The sequence below is a fragment of the Debaryomyces fabryi genome (genome assembly GCF_001447935.2).
Source record: "Debaryomyces fabryi strain CBS 789 chromosome Unknown contig00100, whole genome shotgun sequence".
In the NCBI taxonomy this organism is placed as follows: Eukaryota; Fungi; Ascomycota; class Pichiomycetes; order Serinales; family Debaryomycetaceae; genus Debaryomyces; species Debaryomyces fabryi.
Genome location: NW_015385526.1, coordinates 1 through 17,491, shown reverse-complemented (window position 1 = coordinate 17,491; position 17,491 = coordinate 1). Strand labels below are relative to the sequence as shown.

The 17,491-nt window shown below is 34.4% G+C and overlaps 12 protein-coding genes across 12 annotated transcripts; 7 read left to right on the top strand and 5 right to left on the bottom strand.

Moving 5' to 3' along the window:
• Positions 1-26: 26 nt before the first annotated feature.
• Positions 27-434, bottom strand: TEN1 (Ten1p; the record flags this gene model as incomplete). Its single annotated transcript, XM_015612909.1, has 1 exon — positions 27-434. One exon carries the CDS (start codon positions 432-434, stop codon positions 27-29), a length of 408 nt encoding a protein of 135 aa, XP_015466265.1.
• Positions 435-536: 102 nt separating this feature from the next.
• On the top strand, positions 537-1,622 carry AC631_04079 (uncharacterized protein; the record flags this gene model as incomplete). The annotated part of the gene is made up of 1 exon (XM_015612908.1): positions 537-1,622. One exon carries the CDS (start codon positions 537-539, stop codon positions 1,620-1,622), a length of 1,086 nt encoding a protein of 361 aa, XP_015466264.1.
• Positions 1,623-1,745: 123 nt separating this feature from the next.
• Positions 1,746-2,243, top strand: AC631_04078 (DNA-directed RNA polymerase III subunit; the record flags this gene model as incomplete). The annotated part of the gene is made up of 1 exon (XM_015612907.1): positions 1,746-2,243. One exon carries the CDS (start codon positions 1,746-1,748, stop codon positions 2,241-2,243), a length of 498 nt encoding a protein of 165 aa, XP_015466263.1.
• A 93-nt stretch (positions 2,244-2,336) lies between these two features.
• Positions 2,337-4,769, bottom strand: AC631_04077 (putative lipase; the record flags this gene model as incomplete). The annotated part of the gene is made up of 1 exon (XM_015612906.1): positions 2,337-4,769. The coding sequence occupies one exon, from the start codon at positions 4,767-4,769 to the stop codon at positions 2,337-2,339; it is 2,433 nt and encodes an 810-aa protein (XP_015466262.1).
• Positions 4,770-4,956: 187 nt separating this feature from the next.
• Positions 4,957-5,487, top strand: AC631_04076 (uncharacterized protein; the record flags this gene model as incomplete). The annotated part of the gene is made up of 1 exon (XM_015612905.1): positions 4,957-5,487. The coding sequence occupies one exon, from the start codon at positions 4,957-4,959 to the stop codon at positions 5,485-5,487; it is 531 nt and encodes a 176-aa protein (XP_015466261.1).
• An 86-nt stretch (positions 5,488-5,573) lies between these two features.
• Positions 5,574-6,539, bottom strand: AC631_04075 (dolichyl-diphosphooligosaccharide--protein glycotransferase; the record flags this gene model as incomplete). The annotated part of the gene is made up of 1 exon (XM_015612904.1): positions 5,574-6,539. The coding sequence occupies one exon, from the start codon at positions 6,537-6,539 to the stop codon at positions 5,574-5,576; it is 966 nt and encodes a 321-aa protein (XP_015466260.1).
• Positions 6,540-6,890: 351 nt separating this feature from the next.
• RIM13 (Rim13p) lies at positions 6,891-9,188 on the bottom strand (the record flags this gene model as incomplete). Its single annotated transcript, XM_015612903.1, has 1 exon — positions 6,891-9,188. The coding sequence occupies one exon, from the start codon at positions 9,186-9,188 to the stop codon at positions 6,891-6,893; it is 2,298 nt and encodes a 765-aa protein (XP_015466259.1).
• A 98-nt stretch (positions 9,189-9,286) lies between these two features.
• On the top strand, positions 9,287-10,936 carry AC631_04073 (putative glycosylphosphatidylinositol-alpha 1,2 mannosyltransferase; the record flags this gene model as incomplete). Its single annotated transcript, XM_015612902.1, has 1 exon — positions 9,287-10,936. One exon carries the CDS (start codon positions 9,287-9,289, stop codon positions 10,934-10,936), a length of 1,650 nt encoding a protein of 549 aa, XP_015466258.1.
• Positions 10,937-11,154: 218 nt separating this feature from the next.
• Positions 11,155-12,204, top strand: ADH1 (Adh1p; the record flags this gene model as incomplete). The annotated part of the gene is made up of 1 exon (XM_015612901.1): positions 11,155-12,204. The coding sequence occupies one exon, from the start codon at positions 11,155-11,157 to the stop codon at positions 12,202-12,204; it is 1,050 nt and encodes a 349-aa protein (XP_015466257.1).
• A 105-nt stretch (positions 12,205-12,309) lies between these two features.
• AC631_04071 (uncharacterized protein) lies at positions 12,310-12,861 on the bottom strand (the record flags this gene model as incomplete). Its single annotated transcript, XM_015612900.1, has 1 exon — positions 12,310-12,861. The coding sequence occupies one exon, from the start codon at positions 12,859-12,861 to the stop codon at positions 12,310-12,312; it is 552 nt and encodes a 183-aa protein (XP_015466256.1).
• Positions 12,862-13,062: 201 nt separating this feature from the next.
• AC631_04070 (uncharacterized protein) lies at positions 13,063-15,354 on the top strand (the record flags this gene model as incomplete). Its single annotated transcript, XM_015612899.1, has 1 exon — positions 13,063-15,354. The coding sequence occupies one exon, from the start codon at positions 13,063-13,065 to the stop codon at positions 15,352-15,354; it is 2,292 nt and encodes a 763-aa protein (XP_015466255.1).
• A 369-nt stretch (positions 15,355-15,723) lies between these two features.
• Positions 15,724-17,262, top strand: GRF10 (Grf10p; the record flags this gene model as incomplete). Its single annotated transcript, XM_015612898.1, has 1 exon — positions 15,724-17,262. One exon carries the CDS (start codon positions 15,724-15,726, stop codon positions 17,260-17,262), a length of 1,539 nt encoding a protein of 512 aa, XP_015466254.1.
• Between the last annotated feature and the right edge of the window lie 229 nt (positions 17,263-17,491).

Here is a 17,491-nt window from a genome sequence, read left to right as displayed (position 1 = left end):
TAATAATTTTATAAATGTATAGAAATTCATTCAAAATCCCTTAATTTGCTTATTTCCTCTAAAACTTTCACATTATTTTCTGGTATTATGGATGACCCATTAACAGAGTAGCATTCAATAACATTCACGTCTGCCCCATTAAAATATCCTACCATATTAACGATTGAGCCAACACTGATTGTTTCAACGTTTACTTTATCCAAAACTCCTATTAAGTTTACATTCAACGTGCATTCTTCTACTGTTGGTTCATCGATTAAGTTGATTTCTGTATGCAATTTGTGTATAGTAGGCACCCGACACACTTTAAGAGTAGCAGTCAAATCATCATACTCTACCACCTGACATAATATTCTAACTCTATGTATTCTGGATTCTGAAGCCTTGGGAAATTCTAACGACAAAGATAAAGGGTCTAATATTAGTTTAGTCATAAAGAAGCTAACACGATAAATAAATTGTTAAGCCTAATGTACAATATTTATGCGATTTGATATCGCGATGGAAGAGATAAAATATTATTTTACCATATTCCAATGCCTTTGGTTCGAAAACAATTCCTATCTTATGTGGCCAATACGTTTAAAGAAGGTGACCTAGCTATTGTTCGTCGACTTAAAAACCCGACACAAGCATACTTAACAAAACCATTAAAAAAAGGTGTAGTCGTTCAAACTCATAATGGAGAGTTTTCTCATGATGATATAATTGGTAAACCAAAAAGAGTTTATCTTCGGTATAAAATGAAGGAGAGTAAGAAGTTCAATATAGGAGACGATAAGTTTATTGCTACTGAACCAACTTTGGATGAATACACATCTTTGGTTAAAAGATTAGCCCAACCTATATACTCATTCGATGCTAGCATTTTGGTCCAATTGGCAGATATCGATGTAGATTTCCCAAATATGGTTAAGGATGCGGATGTGATAAAGCTTGAGAGTGAACCTAAACATTTTTTGGAAGCGGGTACTGGAAATGGCTCTTTGACCTTGTCAATATGTAATGCTATACATGCAGCAAATGGCTTGGCCAAACATTACAACGATAAGTCGCTTAGGGGAGCTATATTACATTCTGTAGATAGGAATACTATGCATTCGTCTGCTGGAAAATCGAACGTAAGTAATTATAAGAACGGAAGGTATGTGGACGATGTCGAATTTTACGTTTCTGAAACACCATCAGCTTGGTTAGAGGAACAAAATGAACAAAAAGAAAGCTTGGATCCATATTTAAGTGGTGTATTTCTTGATTTGCCAAACCCAGAAGCCTATTTGCATGATATTGCCAAGCATATGAAGCTCGAGGCTACTTTGATAGTATTCTGTCCCTCAGTTACCCAAATTTTGCAATGCAAAAAAGTCATCGAAGATTCAAGACGCACGTCAGACAATAAGGAGCATAATACTGACAAGCTAATCGATTTAACTTTGACTAAGACTATTGAACTTCCTCCAGGGAATGGTGGAGGAACGAGAGAATGGGACGTTAAAACCGTTTTCACTAGAGAATCGGAAGAAAAAGTTTCCATATGTAGACCCAAGGTCGGTTTGAAGGTTGTTGGAGGTGGGTTTGTTGGTGTATTCAAGAAATCATCAGTGAATGGTGAAGACTTTTAACCTATGATTGTGAATAGCTGTGAAAAAATCAAATCCTGTATATACCGATTTAGATGATATCAAGAAAATTTTGTAAGAAACATTAATCTATTTAACTTAAATATTGCAAGCTGATTGATACAGATGAAGATATTGGAAGAAAGAGATAAGTTCTTGTGTAATTTCGAAGTGACAGAACATTTGAATAGCATAAAATCCAAATATAATTGGACGTTTAAGGAAGAAGAAAATGATAAAAAGAAGAATAAGAAGCGTTTTACCGCATGCGGTTTAAACTTAGAAGAGATTACTAGAGATTTATCTTCCTATTTAGAAAATAACTCCAGTTCAGCTATAACGACACAAGAAGCATTTAAAGAGTTGATGATTCACTTGAATGGACTCGAACTAATGAAGGTTGAAAAATTACAAATCGTTAACTCATTACCGAGATCAATGGTTCACTTGTATGCATTAGTTGAAGAATGCGATCAAAGATTTGATGAAGAAACATGTGAAGGAATTATAAATAAAATTAATGATCTCTTTCCTATAGAAGAACAGGAAGAGGAAGAGGAAGAAGGAGAAGAAGGGGAGGAAGAGAAAGATGATCAATTTGAAGATGCAGAGGACTTACCATAGACATAATATTATCTTGTATACTAGAATAAATTAATTTCGTAATTAAAATAAAACTTAGTTCTATGTACTCTATATTGATATGTGTGGCTAAATCTAGATGAAATTTCCCATTAACAGTTTCGATAACCCTAAATCACCATCTTTATCGATATCATCGGAGATTTCTCTTTCTGAATCTTTATCTGTATCCCCGTTGGATTCGAAATGATCAGATATCTTTCGTTTAGATCCTTTGCTATTGCCATTATAATTATACCATTGATCTCTTAAATTACCAACCATTTCGCTCACATCAGATAAGAGACCTGTCGGCCCGACTGCAAACAAGGACTCAGAATTATCCTTAGAATTAATCCAACCATGTTCGCAATGCTCTCCATCAGCTTCTTCGACCTCGTTCTCCTTATCTATGTCGTCATTCTGTTGTGTTAATAAATCTCTTGAAAGGATATCTGAAAGGTCTACTTCAGCATCTAATGAATCCGAGCTTGGTAAATTAGGGTCATTTCCAATGAAGACTTTCGGTCTGTCTGGCTTGTTATATTTATCTGAAGAATCTATGCCATCCTTGAAATGGTTTTTTACTATATGATCAATTACGGGCCAACCGTAAGCATTTGCAAACCTCCTTCTCACAATAATATTATTATGAGCATCTGGTTTCAAGTTAACCAACACTTTCCTCCAACTCATATTCTTATGATACTCCCTTGCAATCTCTTCTTCAATGTGCTCCACATTTTGTACGTCGAGTGATTCTAAGAATCTTTGACGTAAGGATGATTGTTGTGAGCTTGAAGAATCATCGTTTGATGAACTTATTTCATCATCTTTATCCATTCGTGAAGCTTTTAAAGCATCTGTCTGAGATTCAGAATTGACATCTCTGGGAGGCAAATCGTTTTCGTGGTACACCTTATCATGGACTACAACATCGTCACGAGAATCTGGGTCAGTTATGTACTTCAAGGGTGGTAATGGAGGTAATATTAGAGTTGTTGCTGCTTCAACAAACGAAGATTTAGGTAATTCATCATAAGCGTCGTCATTATTTTCACTGTCTTCGATATCATTCTCCGTTGAAGTGCTATTGGATTTGCCTTCTTTCTTCGTTTGAAATCTCTGATATTGAACATCAGGCTTTTTCCTTTGTTTCTGAGGCATGAAGTATGAAAACATGGCTTGAATAGACAGCAGTAGAACCGAGTCATCATTACTGTTACCATTTTCGTCAACATTTAATGAGCTATTGTCAGGAATCTTATCAGTGGATTGACTATTTGCAATATATTTCTTCTTTATCTCAGGATTTTTCAAAATTTGAGTTAATCCCTTATAATCTAAGTACAATAACGCAGAGGTTCTTAATGGTACTATACCATCATTGGCTACATTTCCATAAACTGTTCGTCTTACGAACATCTTTAGTGTTCTATGTGTTGGGCCTGTGGGCAATAATAGTAATAACGGCTTTGAATCATTTTCAACAAGTTTTAGTCCTAATTCTTGGCCCGTTTTTCCAACCACTCCAGCCAGTAGTGCCATTTTAACATACGCTGGATTTTCGTTAACAACACCTAGTAAGGGTGAGGCTATCGTGATAAAGTTAACAGGCTTAATGCTCTTGAAAAACCATGCAAAATTATTTTGCAAATACGCTATTGCAAATGTTTGTACTAATCCACCCAAAGAGTGTCCAATGAATGATATTTTTGCTACTTTACCGTTATTGTATGTCTCATTTTTAGTTACCAAATCGACAATATATTCGGCCACCCTACTTCCTAAATATTTGATACCTCTTTCTGTCTTACCTATATTTCCAAAATATCCTTTAACCACAATGTTTTCTCCATTATTTGCTTTATCAATCTGTTCTTTTAGATATAGCATATCAACACTAACATTAGAATGAAGTCCATGTGTCAATATCACCAAATGTATAGGCTTTTTGGTATCAGGCAAAGGCAAATTCCACAAGTCTAATGTGTCATGATTTTCTACATTTAGAACTGTCGAAGGCACAAACTTCCCTCGTTTATCACTATTCTCAACCTTCTTTTCCGCTAAAGAAGCATCATGTAAAATACTCTTAGATGTACCGATAGTTATTTCAAAATCAACGTCTATAGTCTTATTAAAAATAATCTGAGATACAACATCAATGGTCCAATTGTAAGACTCTTTAATTGTATGGCACGATAGTTCCGCATAGAACGATTGGGCTGGTAATAGTTGTGGCTCAAATACTGGCTGATCAGCAGTTATAAAACATTTCTTATTAGGGTCATATTCTTCAGTTTTACAATCAACATAAAGAACATATGGACCTGCAAGATATGCTGCACGTAACGCTATCAGCTCTATATTTTTGACTTTAACCCAAAGGCTCTTCGGAGGCTTCAACGCTCCATCGCCTTTTTTATCCGAAGCATAATGTATTTTAAATCTTTCGATTTCACCAGCCTTGATTGTCCTGATTTCTCTATACAATAGCTTATCCTCCGTTATCTCAGATGACAGCATTGTACAAGTATTATAAGATCAAAAGACAAAAATATCAGTGCTAACTGTAGTCCATCGATAATTATTGAGATAAATATACTGCATGTGATTGAATCATACCTTTGATAAACAGATGAACTGCCTATAGCATATCAAATAATATAATAGAAATATATTGATTGGTATATTAATTAGTAACATTGATGTTATGGAAGACAAGATAAAGGATAAAAGTCTAATAAATCATGAATCCCGGCAGCTACAAAAGGATACAAGGCATTCTCAAGTAACAGATAAAGTAGGAGCTATTGATAATGATGGAAACCATGGTATGGATGAAATCCTCAATAATGAAGTACCTGATAATGTTGTACATCAACTTAATGAATTATCGGAACATGAACATGATTCAGACATTGGGGGCCTTCATCCAATAGAGCTAACAGCCCATAGTATTTTGAATGCACCATTAGATCACCTTAACGAGGACTTTGAACTGTTAAGTCAATCGCAATATATTCTTTTGACAAGACTTAGGTTGATAGAAGATCGGTTGAAGAGCTTCAAGAAAGTGGTAATAGATGATGGCAATATGACTTCGGAAAAAGAAATCACTGAAACCTTCAATAAGATACGAGATTTGAAGAAACGATTAGTTGTGACGGTCAAATCTTTGGATAAAGTGGAAGCACGAGTGGAGAGGATGAATAAAAAATTGCATATTGGTGCAAATGAATGATACAAGTTAATGTTTATTTATAGATATATAGATATATAATTTTATGGGAGAATTTGAGATGGTTAGGGAATATAACTCATTCACTTTTATAATGTTATGAATCTGTAAGGGTAACCCATTCCCTTGATACCGAAGATTGAAAGTAAAATACTATACAAAACAAAGATTAAAATACTAAGTACTATAACAGCAATCAATTTTACATGAGAATTCTTAATTTCGGGTGCTTTTTTAATTAACATCACTACCAATAAGCTCAAACAACCATAAATGAAGGACATAATTTGAGTTTCAACTCCTAATTGGTTTTGTTGCTGAGGTACAAAGTAATCAACTTTGCCACTTTGGTGTTCCATTACAAAGGGGACTCCACGAATTTGGTTAAACATGTAACCAGAAATCAATAATAGTATAGCGACTAAAGAAATACCACTCCACAATATTTTAGATGTGACAACCATTGTGAATTGGGCACTGAACCTTCTAATTAACATTACTAATGCAAATGTAATGAGCGCATTAGTAGCAATTCTAGTGTAATCAGGTGGGATATAGATATTGAAGGTATGTCCCGTAATTTGATTTAACCAAGATGCCAACAATGATTTATGATCTCCTTGATAAAATTGGTATTCATCGAACTGTTTGATATACTCATTTGGCCTTTTACTTGTAGATGGTGGGAAATGGAATACTTTAGGAATATTATTAAGTTGAAGGGACAGGAAAAAGTTACGGGATTCAGTAAATTCGGAAAACATAAAGTATACATTCTTCTTTGGAATAAGCGATTCGGTGTCTTCCAATTCTTCCTTACTTAACCCATTTGGATGGTCTTGAATCCACGAATTTCCAACGATTTCAAATTCTGGTTTAAATTCATTACATAAAGCACAGTTAATCTTTGCCGATTGCGATGATAACATCACAATCAAGTGATAATCTCTCTCTCCATTTAATATGTGTTCATAATTTTCATCATTAAGACTGACAACCTTATTTCCTTGCGATTTAACATACTTAATCATTTCTTCATTGGTAAGTGCAGCCATGGTAAGACCAAATAATGAAACAAAAGCCACGCATAACCGAACTATTGAAACTTTCATTTTCAACTTCAATACGTTTATTTGTTGCAATTGAAAGAAGATAATCGTTGTCTGAATTTATCGACTGTTTATAGACACGTCAATTGTTAAGAAAGAGCGTTTGATGGTTTTGTGTCACTATCAAAGCGATTTATTGAAGAGCCTACTAAGACATCATGAATGCTTGTTGTTATGTTATTATTAGGTTCAATAGTCTCTAATAAATAGATTATTACATGCTTTAATTCTTAATCATCATTATTGAGAGAGAAAATGGTACTAGTTATGTGACTATGAATAATCTAACATACATCCTTATAAGATGTTGAATTTTCTATTGCAGCCAATATCAATTTTACACCGGCCTGACCCCAGTTCGAATCTTTCAACAAGTAAAATGTAGGTATTAGGTTTTTGAATTTCACAATCAATAAATAAGCCGTAGAGTGAATCATTCCATTCTTCATTAATCTGGATTGGTTGACTGTTCTCGGCATCGAATATAGAACCTCGAATGGATGGTCTATAATCCGAAAGAGATTCTGTATTTTTATTATCGTGGTTGTAATGCGTAATGTGAAATGTAAAACGAGAATTGAATTGAGTTGCTTCGAAATAAAGTTTGAATCGGTTTGAATTATTCCAACTGACCTCTGATTTTTGGAGAAATAAGCCCAATGATGCGTGGATTTTTGATATTACTATACCACTAGGAGGAGAATCATGGATTGCAAGCAACTTAAAATCTCCCTTCAAGTTACTATCAAATGTCGATACCACGATCTTGTAAAATCCAGGCTGCAAATTTTTTAAATCTTCAAATTGGTAAGACATGCTATATTTTTCATTAACTAGCAATTTTGACTTATCAAATAAACGTATATGTCGCCCTCTGTCTCTTGGATCTGATTGAAATATATGAAAATTTACAAATTTGTCTTTGAATTCACTGAAAAGCCCAATCATCATATTCGTGGATAATTCCTTGATTTGTATATCATACTGAGGGTTATCAATATATGTAGATAAAGACCAATTACCACCACTATTAGCAGAAGTCCATTTGTCTTCAATCATGGGAATTGAGGTAGTGTACTTGAATTTTGCTTTGTTTAAACTAAAACCGCGAGATATATTATTATACATATTCAATGTAAAAGTATGGCCAATCGTACTAGATATTACAACTGTATAAGCTTGTTGAGGCTGCATAGTAAATTTGAGCAACATCAATCTGCTATTTGTATTAGAGTCTTTATTAGCCCTTATGTATTGATTGGAAACCATGACTTTATCCCCGCACTGGGTCTCATAAATCAGAATATTAATCAATTGTTCAGATATGTTTTTAATTGGTAAATGCTTCTCAAGAAGTAACCAGATATTCTGAGAATCTTTTGTAGAATTTATTAAAGAAAATTGTGGCTTTTGGTATATATGCGTTCCGGAATTGTCTTTAACATTGTATATGAATGTTGTTTGGGACTTATATTTGAAAAATGCATCTGGATTCCAGTTAATATAAAAATATTTGAAATGTAGTAAATCATGATCTGATATACTTAAGGTTCTCTCATAATTATTACTATTTTCAATCCATGGGTTTTTTAAAACAATAGTATGAGTGGCTTGATCGAATGAAACAACAAGATAATCATGGCCAGAAATCAAATTTAATTTCCCTGATAATTCAACACTCAATTTTCCAGTACCTATACCAAGTAAAACTTTTTTGGATAAGTAGTAGTCCCAAATCACATCACAATCTATTCTGCTGCTGTTTATTGGAACGATTTCGGGAATCCAGTTAATTAGCATATATGTATCAATTGCCATGTTTGAACCTTCAAATTTATATCCACTTCCCAAAACTTTCAAATAAGCCTTCTCAACTAATGCAGGCCAATACAAATTCTTCTTAGAAATAGAATTTATTGTTAAATTTCTATTAGAATCATTTAAAAATGGTAGAGTATTATCTACGGTAACCAACCTTGAACACCCATTGAAATATAATTGACATTTAAATAATGACACATCTTCACGAGGAGATATCAATTTTTCAAGGAGTCTGGTACCATCTAATTCAACAATGGACAATAAAGATGAAACGAAAGAACAGTTTGTAAGAAGGTCTTGATACAATTCGGATAACGCATTGTAGTCTAGAGTCCAATTCGTAAGACTTACTTGTTCATAATGGGCACTGAAAGATTCAGGTAAGGGTAGGTTATCGCTTTTGTCTCTTTTCATTTTCAGGGATGGCAAAAGACAGCTATCAAATGAATCTAATTTATCTGAATATACTGTAAGTGGAGGATACAACTCTCCATATAATTTCGAACTTAACCATATTATTTTATGATCATAAGTAAAATAGTTTCCGCTATCTATAGAGTCATAGAATTTCAATGTATATGAAGATAAATCTTTTAATAAAGAACGGAATCTTTCTTTAATTACATTGGTTTTCGATAAACGATTTAATTTCTTCACTATCTCAAGGCATTGACTTTTAGAATTATTCACATTTCCTAGGCAACAATTGAAATGGGCCAAGTCTAATAAACTCACACATTCATATAATTCTTGTCGTAAAATTTGTTCTTCCATTACCTAAAGACCGTACTAGTATATAAAATGAGATCTTTGAGATAACTTTTCTCGCGAGCAAATTCTATACGTATGGAATTATTACAATATGAATGGAAATGGAGCACAATAATTCCCTAAGAAAAAGAAGAAAAGAAATCCAGGATTCTAATGGTTTTCATCTGGATCAAAGCTTTGATAAGAAACGGTTAAATGCTAATATAATAGAGCAGCCGTTGCCTACGCTTAAGTTGTTCGTCGGTTTGTTTTTCATTAGGCTAGTGAATGCATTAACTATAAAAACATTCTTCCAAGCAGATGAATTTTATCAATGTTTGGAGCCTGCTTATAACCTTGTATTTGGATCTGGTTATATAACATGGGAATGGGACGAAGCAATACGTTCGTCAATCCATCCGTTGCTTTATGCACTAGGCTATAAGATAGCTTCCTACATTCCTCTTGGTAATGGACCCATAATTGTGATACCTAAAGTAATAGGAGCTTTAATTGCTTCTATTGGGGAAGTTTATTTGTATAAATTTTCTAAAAGGTTTACAAAGAATGAAAAACTCGCTAAGTTGACATTAATTTTATCCTTGTTAAATCCATTCAATTGGTATATCATTACTCGCTCGTTTTCAAATAGCTTTGAAATGGTTCTTACCACTGTCGCACTTACTTATTGGCCATGGGATAATTTAATCAATTACAAAGATTTATCTATCAGTTGTCTAATCGCATTTGTTAGTTGTATTGTTAGACCTACCAATGGGATTATTTGGCTTTATTTGGGCTTCAACTTCATTCTTAGAAATTACAAGCTCGAAAAGCAACCTTTCAAGTTAATAAGGTTGATTTTTATTCTAGCTGTTGAATTAGTATTAATATTATTGATTAATACTGGTTTGGACTACACGTTCTATGGCAAAGTGACTTTTCCCTTGTACAACTTTGTTGAGTTTAATGTAATAAGAAATTTATCCATGTTTTATGGTGTTGCACCATGGCATTTTTACATATTTCAAGGAGTTCCTATTATCTTAATGACTTATTTGCCGTGGCTTCTTCATTCAGCAATAGTATTAAAAAAATATAAGTCGCTTCTTGGCCAAATAGCCATAGTTATGATTGGTGTATTTTCACTAATTGACCATAAAGAAATAAGATTCATATACCCATTGCAGCCTATATTCATTTTAATGACTGCCTATTCTATTTATGAAACTAATCAGAAATTCCAAAGAGTCTATAAATTTCTTGTCCCAATCATTATCATATTAAACATGGCGATTGCAATATTCTTCACCCGAATTCATGAAAGGGGTGTAATTGATATAGTACAGTATCTTGGAACCCATCCGGAAATTGAATCATTCGGATTCCTTACCCCATGCCATTCAACTCCATGGCAGAGCCACATAAACAATCCTGATTTAGTTAATAAGTCTTGGTTTCTTACATGTGAACCTCCATTACATTTAACTTCTAGAAATCTTGAAGAAATAAGGTCATATAGAGATGAATCAGATCAGTTCTATGATAACCCGACCGAATATCTAAGAAATCATTTTCTGCTATTTTCCGAATCACGCAATATGGATTCGAAGAATTGGCCGTCTCGGTTGATCATATTCCAACCATTAGAAAATTTCATGAATGACTTCTTGCGTGGTTCCAATTACTTTGAATGCGAAAGATTTTTTAACAGCTATTTTCATTGGGACGATAGGCGAAAAGGCGACATCATTGTATATTGCCAGACATAGTTGCTATGTCTAATCTTAAATTGCACGCCACCGGACGTTTCAATTCCAATTGACTGATTTTCTACTAAATCGGATGTTTTTTATCATCTGATTTTGTGTCTAGTTTTTCCGGATTCCGAGATGTCGCAAATGTATAAATAGCTGCACATTTAGAATGATCCTTAAATTAATGGCTATAATTGTTTAAACAATAATCCCCCATTGTATCAATTAATCTAATGTCTTCAATTCCAGAAACTCAAAAAGGCGTCGTATTCGAATCGAATGGTGGCCCTTTAGAATACAAAAATATCGCGGTTCCAAAACCAAAATCAACTGAAATTTTAATAAATGTCAAATATTCAGGTATTTGTCATACTGATCTTCATGCATGGAAAGGAGATTGGCCTTTACCAGTCAAATTGCCATTGGTTGGCGGCCATGAAGGTGCTGGTGTTGTTGTTGCCATTGGTGAAAACGTCAAAGGATGGGAAATTGGTGATTTGGCTGGAATTAAGTGGTTGAATGGTACTTGCATGAGTTGCGAATTCTGCCAAAACTCAAATGAATCCAATTGTCCCAGTGCTGATTTATCTGGTTATACACATGATGGTTCGTTTCAACAGTATGCAACAGCTGATGCGGTCCAAGCAGCAAAGATTCCTAAAGGAACCGATTTAGCAGAGGTAGCTCCTATTTTATGTGCAGGTGTAACTGTTTACAAGGCATTAAAGTCAGCCAACTTAAAGGCAGGTCAGTGGGTCGTTATATCTGGAGCTGGTGGAGGATTGGGATCTTTATGTATTCAGTATGCCACTGCTATGGGGTATAGAGTGGTATCTATCGATGGTGGTGAAGAAAAGGGTGAATTTGTTAAATCTTTAGGTTCAGAAGCGTATGTCGATTTTACCAAGTCCAAAGATATTGTTGCAGATATCAAAAATATCACTAACGGTGGGGCACATGGAGTAATTAATGTATCTGTATCGGAAAAGGCTATGTCACAATCGTGTGAGTATGTTAGATCTCGTGGTACTGTGGTGCTAGTTGGTTTACCAGCTGGTGCTGAGATCAAAGCTCCAGTGTTTGATGCTGTTGTCAAATCAATTTCTATTGTGGGTTCATACGTAGGAAATAGGGCAGACACTACAGAAGCAATTGATTTCTTCTCTCGTGGATTAATTAAATGCCCTATCAAAGTGATTGGTTTATCTAATTTACCACTGGTTTACGAACTTATGGAACAAGGAAAAATCTTAGGTAGATATGTCGTCGATACCAGCAAATAGGTTTTTGATATGCTTTTTCAATATCTTCTTGGTTTATTTTTTTAGTTCAAATATATGATTATGGTTCTCCTTCATATATTGTCAGTATATTTATGTATTAATTATTTACTTCCTATTTACTCTTTCTAGAAATTCGTTAGCATCATTCAACTTTTCTGCGTCGCTCTTAACTTTTTCAATCCACCGTTCCACAAGCTTCTTATTCTCATCGCTCAACTTGCTAATTCTATCATTTAAAACATTGGTCTGGATCTCATTCAACAATAGTTCATCATTTAGAATCTCTACTGACTTGTTTTTCTCTATTATTTCTAAATTCAAATGCTTGATTTTGTTACTTAGATTTTTGTTCTGTCTCTCTAACTGATCCTGCGATTTTAGTAACTCATTCACCTTCAATTCAGATTTTTCTAAGTGGATTGTGGTCTGGTTTAGACTATTCGTTAAATTTTCGTTTTCTTTCTTTAAATGATTATTCTCCTTTAGTAGCTTGCTATGTTCAATACCCTTATCGCTATTACTGAATTGATCATTCGTCCTTGCTTCTTGACTCAATTGACTGAATGCCTTAAAGTATTTCGAATCTTTCTTTTCGTACTGATCTCTTACATGAAGCTTATTTAGTATATCTTCACTCCATTCAATTTCGTTACTCATTCCTATATCATATCAATTACTCTTATTCTTTTTTATTGTGCAATATTGATCATATCATAATCGCGATTTAGTAGGATAACCGATAACAAAAAAAGGTTCGCTTACAATAAAGTAATATAGTAGTGAATATATAATTGTGTGGTACTCCGAGTAATATATAAATTATAATTGGGTATTAAACTTAGATTGATTTGATTCGAAATGTCTAGTCAAGGATCACCGCTGAATTTTTCAAATTCATTTGGTTGGCCTACTTTGTCTAGTTCGAAAGCAAAGCAAACAAATCCATCAAAATCAAGTAAGACACAATATAAAAATAATAACGATGGTATATTGACTAACAATAATGGTTTGAATATTATAAAGGAAGCATCTAATGAAAATTCAGCTGCTAGTTCTCGAAAAAGTAGTCTAGCAGTAACCAACGGCAATAGTAAGGACCAAGACAAGGGCACGAATGAGTCAAATTGGTGGTTTTGGAATGGGAAAATGAAAGAAGAGCAGCAGTCATTAGACGTGAGTATGAATATAAAGAGATTGGAAGAGGTAGAAGCAGTACAAACTGAATGGGCGGCACCATACAAGAAGATGAGTTCTGCATTGAGTTACTACTATAATACATCGACCTTTAAATCCACTGAAGATGCAGGTGAGAATACACCATTACTTCTGAACGATATCCAATCTTCTAGGAAATCATTTACTTCGCCTGAGAATGAATCCTCCCAACAATCATTTGCAAAAGAATCAAATGAGGGTATTAAGCGAATTGACCAGCAACAAAATACTCAACCAGAGAATACAGTTAATAGTTGGTTTTCTTGGTTTGGTTTTGCTAATAATAATGATGACAGTGATGAAAGCCTTGAAGGCACAAGTAATCCGGAGTTGTTTAAACAAGCCAAATTAGCCATCGAAAGCTCAAAGGATTCCTCGAATTATGCTTTAAAAAAATCGATGACTAGTAATGAAATTCATGATTTTGAATTGGCCGTTAGTGACACCAAAACTGAGAGTCAACCAGTAAAACATCGTTCAAAAAAAAGACCTTTGATGCCAAATGAGACCCAGGAGAGAGCCTTACAACCTCCTTCAAATTCCACTCCTGCAAATGGAGTTCAGCGGCCATCACATAGCCCGCCAGCTAATTCATCAAGCTCATCGGTAACTTCAAATGAGCGGCTAAATGTTCACGTACCTGAAACTTCTGATTATTGTTTGATAACCCCTCATATACATGAATCGTTTCGTACGATAACAATTGTTACAAGGCTAAGGTTGATGGGGGAGCATCTTCTCTGCTACTTGAACCCTACAGAAAGTCATTTGTATAGCTTGCCATGCGCAAAGGTTCAAAATAAAAGGTTGAAAGTGAAAAAAGTTGTTATTATTGGAGTTCATAGTTTTTTACCAATTAAAATGGTAAAAACATTAATAGGTCAGTCAACAGGAAGCTCGATAAGCATTGTAGATGAAGCCACCAAAGCTATGGAAACGTGGTTGCATGAAAATGGAACTTCAAATATTGATTATGACATTCAAACTATTGCATTGGAGGGAGAAGGTACAATTAAGGAGAGAGTCGATAAATTATTCAAACTTTTAGAGAATTGGATTGATATCATATGTAATTGTGATTTTTTATTTGTGGCTTCACATTCACTGGGCACACCAGTTGCAATTCATTTATTAGCAAAGTTATTAGAACGTTATTCCCATATAAGCTCGCACAAGAAAATAGGATTATTGAGCATGGGCGGAATGTATTTGGGTCCGATTGTAGGTTTGAATTCCAAACTAGTTATCAGAGCTTATTCTTCCACGGAGAATCAAATACTTAATGAATTATTCGATCTTCAGAGGCCAAATAGTGAAGTATCCATCAGAATGATCGCAAGTATGCAAATTTTGGTACAAAACAATGTCAAACTAACATTTTGTGGATCCATTGATGATCAGTGGGTCCCTATTTTTTCTTCTATCGGTGTCAACTTCAGTCACCCAAATGTCTTCAAGTGCCTTTTCGTTGATAGGCATACTGAGGTACCCAAATTCTTAATCTCCCTCCTAAAAATTATCCTAATCATGAAAAATTTGGGCTATTCCGATCACAACTTGCTCCGAGACCTTAGCGAGAAGTGTGCCGGTACGTTAGCAGATGGTGGCCACTGCAAAATATTCCAACACGAAATAGTATATTTAACTGCAATAAGGCATTCGCTCGAAACCACCAGTTTGGTTAATCCTAAAGGATTACTAGCTACTTCTATACAAAACTACAAACAGATCCAAAATAACCAATTCCATATACCTTGGAATATACGGGGCTTACTTAATGATTTACTCAAAATCAAAAACGTTCCTGGCCTACATTTGATTAACATCCTTATCAAAGATTTTCACGAATGGGAGCCAACACAAAAAAAATGGAAAGATTTAAAATATTGTTTTGATGCATTTGAAGAAATTGAATTGGAGGATTTGTTTCTTTAACTTACTACTTAATTTTCCTCTATCATTACATCCTATATATATATAATAGAATACCTAGACAGTAATGTTAGCCTTAAGCGGTTCACGTGTACGAAACGACAATAAAATACGAATGTTACACAAAGACTCATTCAGCGCATTAGGCAAAAAAAAATCTAGAGTAAAATCAGGAAGGCAGTACTATACAAGTAAGCCAGTTTAAAGGAACAATAGTTGAAGCTAAAGAGATCCAAACGTAGCGTTGGGTTGAATACGAGCATTTTAATCCATCACATTTTTTAGGTGACCACGAACCTAAATTCAGGAAAGCAAACCAAGGAATAGGCATTTACTCCTCTTTCAACCGACTGGGACAACATAACAAGCACAATGTCCTCAGACGAATACGGTTCATCTAGCAAGAGAACTCGAGCCTCGGGAGAGGTGTTGGATTATTTGTTGCTAGAATTTGAGAACAACCATAATCCATCCCCGGAGCAGAGGAAAGAAATAAGCGATCGAACAAATATGACAGAAAAGGCCGTTAGGATTTGGTTTCAGAATAGACGAGCCAAATTACGGAAGTTTGAACGTATGGGACGAGGCAGCACTGCCAGTGAAGGTGGCAAGAAACCTCCTACCAGTATACACTCAAGCAGATCAAATAGCTTTAACGAACCAAACAGAAGTCCTGGGAAAGCATTGACACCCGGTATCCCTAGCATTCCCATAGAGATAAATGAAAAGTACTGCTTTGTTGACTGCTCTTCGTTATCAGTTGGATCGTGGCAGAGAATTAAGTCAGGATATCATGAAGAATCTTTATTAAGAAATAATTTAGTCAACTTATCCCCATTCACTTTGAATAATATTATGGCAAACGTAGATTTATTGGTGCTATTGTCAATGAAGAACTTTGAGATAAACTACTTTTTTAGTGCCGTCTCTAACAATTCCAAAATTCTATTCAGAATTTTTTATCCAATTTCGAGTATACTAAGCTGCTCATTGTTGGACAATAACATAAACAAGGAAAATAATGAATTGAGAATAAGCCTATCCCATCAACCGAAGTTTTCTGTTTACTTCTTCAACGGAGTAAATTCAAATTCAAACCAATGGTCGATATGTGATGATTTCAGTGAAGACCAGCAAGTGAGTTTGGCCTACTGTAACGAGGGTGGAAGCTCTATTCCACATGTCTTAGTTGGTGTGAAGAACTCTTTACAATTCTTAAACTCGTTCATTTTAGAAAATAACCAAATACCACATCAATCGTCAAATTTTCATCCGCATATCCAGTTAAATGATCCTAATAATTTAGATAATGAAGGTCAATCTACTGGTAATTTTCAATTCACTACTAAAGAGCTGACTGTGTGGAATAGTAGCGAAAAGTCTCCATTGGGAGGCCGCGATTCCAACCCTTCACCAAATTCAATGACTAGTAGTAACAATCCACATTCAAACTTGATTCCCAATGAAGATGACGAATTAGTATCTACAAACCATTCACAAGAAAGTAACCAAAACTATCCTTATAATGATATGTTTACTGGTAATACACCGGATTTTTTTACCACAGGCCAGGCCTCTGAAAATCCTACTATGCATAATACTGACCACAGTTCCAACGACAATAAAGAGAATAATAATTTCGACGATGATGATAATTTGATAAACAGTCCTTCTACCAATTTGCAGTCGTACACACACGAACATCATTCCCCATTTAATAACTTATCCAGTTCGGAGAACTTTGCTGACATTCATACGTCATCAGCGAATGATCAGCCGTTTGATTTTACTATTGAAAATGACTTTTCAACTAATCCAAGTATAGACAATGCGAATAATCCTCCATCAAATGCGTCATCCAGTAGTAATCAAGTCGATAGTTTTATAGATTACAATAGTGGTTATCACTAGCCTATCTATTTTATAATTTTAGTTCATCATCGTATAGCAATAGTTTATATGCTCATCTGTATTATTCAAATTATGATTTATATTTCTTCATAAGAGCTACTTAGTATCAAGTGTAATAATGAAATTCTCTTTGAATATTAGAAACCGATATATTTGATAAGTGAATGAAGTTGTATGTATCTTACGAAAAATTTGTATTATGTGAAAATTCTGGTAATAATGTTCAAAA